The 9,174-nt window shown below is 38.0% G+C and overlaps 1 protein-coding gene and 1 pseudogene across 1 annotated transcript in view; both read left to right on the top strand.

Annotated features, from left to right (window-relative positions):
• LOC129676418 (protocadherin beta-3-like) overlaps positions 1 to 591 on the top strand; it is a 5,316-nt gene extending 4,725 nt beyond the window's left edge. The window contains exon 2 of the mRNA XM_055606760.1: positions 13 to 591. Coding sequence (XP_055462735.1) covers positions 13 to 386 — 374 coding nt within the window. The 3' untranslated portion in view covers positions 387 to 591. The remainder of the gene's footprint in view (positions 1 to 12) is intronic.
• Positions 592 to 6,373: 5,782 nt separating this feature from the next.
• On the top strand, positions 6,374 to 7,275 carry LOC129676417 (E3 ubiquitin-protein ligase RAD18-like; annotated as a pseudogene).
• The last annotated feature ends 1,899 nt before the right edge of the window (positions 7,276 to 9,174 follow it).

The following is a 9,174-nucleotide window of genomic DNA, read 5'->3' as shown; positions in this document are numbered from 1 at the left end:
TGCCTCTGCCAGAGGTGGCGCGCGACCCCGCGCAGGATGATGAAGACATGCTAACGCTGTACCTGGTCATTGCCTTGGCATCTGTGTCTTCACTCTTCCTCTTGTCTGTGCTGCTCTTCATCGGGGTAAGACTGTGCAGGAGGGCCAGGGCGGCCCCTCTGGGTGGCTCCTCTTTGCCCGAGGGACACTTTCCTGGTCACCTGGTGGATGTCAGCGGTATGGGGACCCTGTCTCAGAACTACCAGTATGAGGTATGTCTGACTGGAGACTCTGGGACTGGTGATTTCAAATTCCTAAGTCCGGTGATACCAAACCTGTTTCTGGGAGAATCTGAGAGAGAAGTTAAGGAAAGTCCCCACTGCAGGAGTAGTTTTGTGGTCAGCTAAGTATTATTGTGATTGGCTCATCATCTCTCAGTTCAGGTAAACTTCTTATTGTAATTATTCTTTTAAGAAATTGTACTATCTAAACCTTTCCTTTACCAGTAATTCAACCCATGGTATCCCAAATAGCTTTAAACTTGTTACGTTTTATTAATACTATTTTTCCCTAGGATTTTGTAGTTATGGTATTACATACACATTTTCTCTATATTTGCACATCTCTTATTGATTATTATCATTACAGTTAATGAAACTAATATCTTCATGCCATTCTGGAACTTTCGAATGCACTTAAGAAAAATTAAAGTCATGCGTATTTCTGGCACCTATCCTTACCATATAACTTTATGTATTTTTAGGCCTTGACCTTTTGGTTAAGCAATCTGAAGAGCTGTAAAATTTAGCACACTTCTTCCTCCTAAATTGTAGGTAAACACACACTTCATTAAAACATCAGTGCACGGAAGTTGTGCCACCTTGTATCCTAAAGATTGTGGGCTTTCATTCACAAGCATGCTATAAATGACTTCTCAAATAATTATTATGCAATAAAAATTATGGGGAAAATAATCACATGATTGCTCTTCATTTGTGTGTGTGTGTGTGAAGCCAGTCTGTTAAATTACTGGTTTGACAAAATCCTTTAAAAAAGTAATACGAGAAACTGAATTATGAACCAATTTTCTCTAATTGAGGATTCTTGAGGGCATCAACTTTCTCTTTCTCTTTCCTTCCTTTACCACATAAACATAGTTGAGCAAGTGTCCTTGCGGTGTAGTGGGGCATCTATTGGGCATATGACCAGGAGTGGTATAGTTGGGTCTTGAGGTAGAACTATTGCCAATTTTCTGAGAAACTGCTGAATTGATTTCTAGAGTAATTGTATAAATTTGCACTCCCACCAGCAATGGAAGAGTGTTCCACTTGCTACATATCCTCACCAGCATGTGCTATCACTTGAGTTTTTTATCTTAGCCATTCTGACAGGTATAAGATGGAATCTCAGAGTCATTTTGATTTGTATTTCCCTGTGATGAAGGACACTGAGCACTTCTTTAAGTGCTTCTTGGCCATTAGAGATTCCTCTGTTGAGAATTCTCTTTTTAGCTCTGTACTTTATTTTTTAATTGGGTTATTTAGTCTGTTGGTGTTTAATTTCTTGAGTTCCTTACATATTTTGGAGATTAGCCCTCTGTTGGTGAAGATATTTTCCCATTCTGTAAGCTGCCATTTTGTTCTATTGACAGCATCCTTTGCCTTATAGAAGCTTTTCAGTTTCATGAGGTCCCATGTATTGATTGTTGATCTCAGTGCCTAAGCTGTTGGTGTTCTGTTCATAAAGTTGTCTCCTGTACCAATGCACAATGTACCAATATTTTGCATTTTCTCTTCTATTAGATTTGGTGTATCTGTTTTATGCTGAAGTCTTTGCTTCCCTAAGATTTAAGTTTTGTGTAGGGTGATAGATATGGATCAATTTGCATTCTTCTATGTGCAGACATCCAGTTATATCACCACCATTTGTTGAAGAGGCTTTCTTTTTCCATTGCATGGTTTTGGTTTCTTTGTCAAAAATCAAGTGTCCACAGGTTTGTGGATTTATTTTTGGGTCTTTGGTTCTACATTGATCAACCTGTCTGTTTTTATGACAGTACCATCTGGTTTTTATTAGTATTCCTCTGTAGTACAGCTTGAGATCAGGGATGGTGACATCTCCATAAGTTCTCTCATTGTACAGAATTGTTTTAGCTATCCTGTTTTTTTTTTTCTCCTTATGAAGGTGAGAATTTCTCTTACAAGGTCTGTAAAAAGTTGTGTTAGAATTTTGATGGGAACTGCATCGCATCTGTTGATTGCTTTTGGTAAGATGGCCATTTTTTTCCTGTGTTAATCCTACTGATCCATGAACATGGGAGATCTTTCTATCTTCTCTGATATCTTCAATTTATTTCTTCAAAGACTTGAAGTTCTTGTCATACAGGTCTTTTACTTGCTTGGTTAGAGTCATACCAAGATATTTTATAATATTTGTGGCTGTTGAGAATGGCGTTGCTTCCCTAATTTCTTTCTAGGTTTGTTTACTGTTTGTATGAAGGAGAGCTACTGATTTTTGAGTAAATTTTGTGTTCAGCCACTTTGCTGAAAGTATTAATCAGCTGTAGGAGTTCACTGGTAGAATTTTGGGGGTGACATATATATGATTATATCATCTGCAAATACCAATATTTTGACTTCTTCCTTTCCAGTTTGTATCCATTTGATCTCCTTTAGTTGTCTTATTGCTCTAGCTAAAACTTCAAGTACTATGTTGAATAGATGTGGAGTGTCTAGTCCCTGATTTTAGTGGAACTGCTTTAAGTTTCTCTCCATTTAACTTAATGTTGTCTATTGGCTTACGGTATGTAACTTACATTGTGTTTGGGTATGCACGTTGTATCCTTGATCTCTCCAAGACTTTCATCATGAAGGAGTGTTGGGTTTTGTTGAAGGCTTTTTCAGCAACCAGTGAGATGATCATGAGGTTTTATTTCTTTCAGTTTTTGTTTATATGGTGGATTACATTGATGGAGTTTTATATGTTGAACCATTCCTGAATCCCTGGGATGAAGCCTACTTGATCATGGTGGATAATGTTTTTGATATGTTCTTGGATTCTGTTTGTGAGTACTTTATTGAGTATTTGTGCACCAATGCTCATGAAGAAAACTGGTCTGAAATTCTCTTTTTTTGGTTGAGTCTTTGTGTAATTTAGGTGTCAGGATGACTGTGGCTTCATAGAATGAGCTTATCAATGATTCTTCTGATTCTACTTTGTGGACTAATTTGAGGAGTATTAGTATTAGCTTGTCTTTGAAAGTCTGGTAGAATTCTGAGCTAAAATCAGGTGGTCCTGGGCTTTAAAAAAGACTTTATTATTACATTATTATTAATTTTTTTCATTAGTTATTTATTTTTATTATATTATTATTTATTTTATTATTATATTTATAATTATATTATTAAAGACTTTTTAATAACTGCTTCTATCTCCTTAGGGGTTATAGGTCAATTTAAGTTGTTTACCTGATCATGATTTAACTTTGGTAAGTGGTATTTATCAAGAAAATCATCCATTTTATTTCAATTTTCCAATTTTGTGGGTACAGGTTTTTGAAGTAAGACTTAATGATATTTGGTGTTCTGTAAGCTTCTTGTATGGTTATAGGCATCTCTTTCTTCAAGTTGGGGAAGTTTTCACCTATGATTTTGTTGGAAATATTTTCTAGGTCTTGGAGCTGAGAGTCTTCTTCTATCCCTTTTATTCTTATGTTTCATCTTTTCATAGTTTTCCAGATATCTTGGATGTTTTGTATGAAGAACTTTTAAAATTTAACATGTTCTTTGACTAATATATTGACTTCTTCAACTGTCTCTTCTATGCCTGAGATCCTCTCTTCCAGCTCTTGTATTCTGTTGGTGATGTCCCCATCCATCTGTAGTTCCTTCTTTTCTCCTTAGGCTTTTCATCTACACTATTCCCTCAGTTTGTGTGTGTGTTTTTTTATTATTTTAATTAATTCATTAATTTATTCACTTAACATTCTTATTGTAGCCCCTCACTTCTTGTTTTCTTTATTCTTCTATTTCCACTTTCTACTCTTGAACATTTTTATTCATTTCCTTCATGTGTTTGATTGTATTTTCCTGAATTTGAGAGCTTCATTCATTTCCTCTGAAAGGCCTCTATCATCTCTATAAGATTGGATTTGAGGTCATCTTCTTGTGCTTTGGCTTTGTTAGGATATCGAGGGCTTGCTTAGCAGGATAGCTAGGCTCCGGTGGTGCCTTATTGTGCTGGCTCTCGTTGATTGTGTTTTGATGCTGGCTTTTATCCATCTGTTTTTCTCTGGTGTTTGATGGATGCTCCTGATGCTGTAGGGACTCCTTGGAGATGTAGGCAGAGCTTTTGACCTTACAATGGAGCTCAGGGAATGGCCACTGCTCACCTCTGCTGGCTGTGCCCCAGGTGTGTCTGTATGTTTCTGGGGTCCTGCAAGCCTCCTTGTGAAGGGAGGCAGCGCCGGAGGCCTTTCAAAGGACCTCAGGGGACAGACTGCAGCTCACCTCTGCTGGCTGTGCCCCAAGTGGACTTGGCAGGCAAAGGAATGGTGAGGTGGAGTCTAACCTCGGTGTTCCTGGGGCCCAGCGTGCCCCCTTGGCATGGCAGGTGATGGAACTCAAGGGACCCTGGAATTACTTTTACCTGTAAGAATATAACAAAAAGGAAGTTAATGACAGCTTGACTTATTCTTAAAACATAGTTTTTAGTCTTTATCCAACTTTAAAAGTTAATCAAGAAAGATATAAAACTCAGAGCACAATTAAGTAGAAATTCATAGCATAAATATGGTAAATAGCATTAATCCCTTTCCAATTATTATTATTTATATAAAAAATATTTTGGGATGACAATTAACAAACCTAAATGAACATTTCATAATTATGCTTGAACATCATGACAATTCAAACTCTCCTAAGATAATCCAGCCACCTAAGTCCATTTTGTTTAATCGTACAAATGAAAGTGGGCAAATAAACACCAAGGAACACCCTCCTCTGATCTCTTTGTGTATTCAAAAAGTATGGAACATCCCAGACCAGCGAGGAGCCACCAGCAGCTTTTAAAATAAACCAGAAATTTGAATTTCTGTCACTACGGTGTAGTAGTAAACATGACCCAAGTAACTCACATGGAATGTAGACCTTAAGAACAAGGTTATCTTGTTACTGATCAAAAGTGGAGAATAGGAGCCATGTATCTTGATAATGGCAATATGTCAACATGTTTTTTTCTCAAATGCTTTTATTACATGTATGTCTCTTGCAATTAATTGGGCTCATTTTTAGACACAGGATGAGTTTAACATGTGCTGTTCTAGGGCAGAAGTTCTACTGAAGGCATCAAGTTCTTATCAGTTTAAGGTTTGTTCTTAGCACAATCAAAAGTCATACACACACATATATAGTGTGTATGTGTGTAATATATATTTGTGTGTGTATACTATGTGTCAGGTTAAAAATTATACATATATCTGTAGAATTAACCTTCTATATTAGATTGAGTATCTGGCATCAAAAAGCAATTATACTTAGAAGTTAAAAGTCAGAAGTGAAGCCAGGCATGGTGGCGCACAGCTGTAGCTCTAGCACTTGAGGAAGTAGAGGCAGGCAGATCTCTGAGTTCAAACCAGCCTGATCTACAAAGTGAGTCTAAGACTGCCAAGGACACAGAGAAACCATGTCTTGAAAAACAACAAAAAGTCAGAAATTATCCTTCTAAAATCACAAAAGACCATGTTATTATAAGAACTGGATGGGCTAAGAATTCTGAGAAGAAAGGGCCTTGAATGTAGGAACTGAATTGACAGTTTGTTTTGCCCCAGAGAAATTTACTACGTCTGAAAACAGGAAACAAGCTCTTGACAGGGACAAAGTAAAGCAGCAAACTTTGACAGGCTGGAAGATTCGAGGTTTTACCTAGTCTCCTCATTCAGGATATTTAAAGTCAAGCTCTTTAGACACCCAGAGTAAGAGAAGCTAAGCAGAAAGTTCTTCAAAAGTAGAGTGAAGTTTTACTTGCTGAACAAATAGAGTTTTGAGCCTTCTGTGGGAAGGGAATAAATATGGAGAATACAACAAGCTCACAACTAGAAGCTTAGTGAAACTCACTTAGAATAAATAAAGGACAAAACAAGCCAGGTGTGTCACAGGAGAGTTGCCTGATTCCAAGTCAATAGAAAAAAATAAATGAATTCTTAAAGCATGGTTGCATGTGAATATGTGAATATGAGAAAATTCACTTGTGAGCATGTGAATATGACAAAATTATTTTAAAAGAGATGCTGCAAAATGGACAGCTAGTTTTTAAGCATAAACCATGAAACTAATGAAAATGTCTTGTAAGTTATTTAAAAAGGAGAATTATATTACGAACACATAACCATTCAAAAATGAAGTTTTCTGATGGAGAATTAATCAATTCTAATCAGCACCAAAAGAAATACTTTATGTGTAGTTCATTAGATAGTAAGAAAACAACGTGTTGTGTGGCAGCGATGTAACCAGACCTGAGAAAGTCACCTTCTAGATGAACTGGTAAAAAGCATAAATGTCCCGTGGATTTGCCTTGGGCATTTTCAGAGTCACCATCTGTAGTTCCTGTGTCTTCCACCTCAGAGGAAGCTCTTGTCAAAGTACATGATGCTGAAGCCATCAAACATTCTTCCTGTCAACCAAGGGAACAGGCTAATGGAGAAGTTCCTTGTCAGAGGTCCCCATCAAAGTTGATGGGAAAATAAAATGACAGGAAACTAAACCCTCAAACAGAGCCAAGCACTTCTGCAGGGTCTGAAGAGACACATTTTGTAGGAAAGATGGCATCTGGGTCCTTAGGTGCAAACCATTCTGTGCCTCCATTTATATCTACCCTGAAACAGAACACTACTGTGACCTGCCATGTTTGTAAGAGTCAACATTCCCAAAAGACTCATTCATAAGAGTCTAGACAGTTTCTTATCACATGAAGAAAAGAAGCCTTAGAAATTCTGCTCACAAAAGGAAGTTTATGTGCCAAACTCTGTATAACCCACTCTCTGACTGTGATTTAAAGAAAAAGCTAAACTGCTATGGATTATCTATTCAAGAAAATGAACAGCAACTTGTTCAGATGCACCAAGAATTTGTACACATGTGCCATGCCCCAAATGATGCCTTGTACCCCAAATCAGTGGCTGAAATAGTTCAAGAAATTAAAAACATGGAGAAGACTAGAATGTATATGCTGAAAAGAAAAGAGAGACAGTGCAAGCGTCACGGCTTTTATGAAGAAACAAACAGAAAAAGAAATAGGTAAAATTCATAAAAAAGGCATCAGGATTAATTTTGGTTTCTAGTGGATTGGGCCAAAAATATTACAAAAAAACCTGGAAAAACATGAAAAGTCAAAGTAATGAATTAGATGAACCCAGAGACAAGCTTCCATTGTATGTGCGTCTGTATACATGGGACAGAAGATGGAAACATGGACTTCCCAGATGTGATCCTGGTAACAAACCACTTCCCCTAATCAAAGCTGGACTCTGCCCTTCTCCAGCAGTGAGAGTTCTAGAGACCCAATGGTTCCCCTAGTTCTACTGATGTTCTTCTCTCAACAATCAGAATCACGGATAGCTCCAGTTCTGGCATCATAAGAGATCTTCTGGCTGGGTGTGTGTGATGCATGTCTTTAATTCCCAGTACTCAGCATCAAAGACAGGAAGATCTTTCTGAGTTTGAGGCCAGCCTTGTCTACATAGTGAATTCCAGGACAGCTGGGGCTACAGAGGAAAATTCTGTCACAAACAAAAACAAACAAACAAACAAACAAACAAACACAAAACAAACAAATCTTTTGAAAGAAGACTAAGCCTGGGAATGATCTCACCAAAATAATTCAAGACAAAGACAAGCCTAGGACAGTTCACTAGCTTTGCATAACACATACTAGTTACCAAAACTCTTTCTATTTCAGAATTCTTTAAAGTCCTGTTTCACTTTGTTTTCACCGGGGGACTAACTTCAAAAAAAAGCTTTCCTCAACTCTTTACTGCAACAAGCAGATGAGAACATCAATGCTTTTTTTGTAATCCATATACTTGTTGTAAGTGCTTATGGCAGCCATCAGCATCGACCTGTTACTGACGGTTGTTGACCAAAAGTTGAATGTATGTGTTGCTTTAGATGCACACATGTTTTACTTACAGAGTAAGTTTATAATTCAAAGTCACAAAATTGGTATTATAATTTTTGAAGGATCAGGAGAGCTGGTGGTCAAATTTAAGGTAACAGTCACAATAACTTTGAATCATTTGTATGTTCTCTGGAAAAGGAGCTCCAAAATGGTTACTTTTAGTATTTTTCAGGCAGTTCTCTAACGCTTTCAATACCAGTTGTTAAAAACAAAATAAAAAAGTGAAATAAATGCATTTTAACAAGGGTAGAAAAAAAAGAAACACAATGAAAAATTACATGCAATAGTGAATAAGGACGCGTGGTGGCGCTGCAGGCTAAGCGTGGGAATAATGGGCACTGCAGATGCCCCGGAAGCCATTGCTGAACATTAGAACTTACACTGTTCCTTAAAAGAAGCTGGCATTCGGTTGAATCTCGGGAAACGATCTCCAGAGAAGGCGTATCTCTAAGAGCTAGTCAGTGAGTAAAATTCAGTTCTGTTATTTCATCAAAACACGTGGTTGGATTCTAACAAATTAAAAGACACTGCACCTTCTGGATCCAGTGTGAACAATGGAGACAGCGCTAGCAAAAACGTCACAGCAAAGGCAAGTCATTTTTCTTACTATATTGTTGCTTTTGTGGGAATCCGGCTCTGAGGCAATTAGATATTCCGTGTCAGAAGAAACAGAGAGTGGCTACTTGGTGGCTAACCTGGCAAGAGATCTGGGGCTCAGGGTTGGAGAATTGGCCACTAGAGGGGCTCAAATCCATCAAAGAGGATACAAAGAGCTCTTGCAGCTGGATACAGAGACAGGCTATTTGCTCCTGAAGGAGAAACTAGACCGCGAGGAGCTGTGTGGGGAGACAGATCCCTGTGTGCTGAACTTCCAGATCATTCTGGAAAACCCTGTGCAGTTCTTTCAAATGGACCTGCAGCTCACAGACATAAACGACCATTCTCCAGAGTTCCCTCACAGGGAAATGCTTCTAACAATCCCTGAGAGCGCCCAGCCAGGCACTGTGTTTCCTCTGAAGGCAG

Source organism: Psammomys obesus, unplaced genomic scaffold (assembly GCF_907164565.1).
Source record: "Psammomys obesus unplaced genomic scaffold, mPsaObe1.curated_primary_1811, whole genome shotgun sequence".
Classification (NCBI taxonomy): domain Eukaryota; kingdom Metazoa; phylum Chordata; class Mammalia; order Rodentia; family Muridae; genus Psammomys; species Psammomys obesus.
The sequence above is the reverse complement of the archived record's forward strand: the minus strand, read 5'-3'. Positions and strand labels throughout refer to the sequence as shown.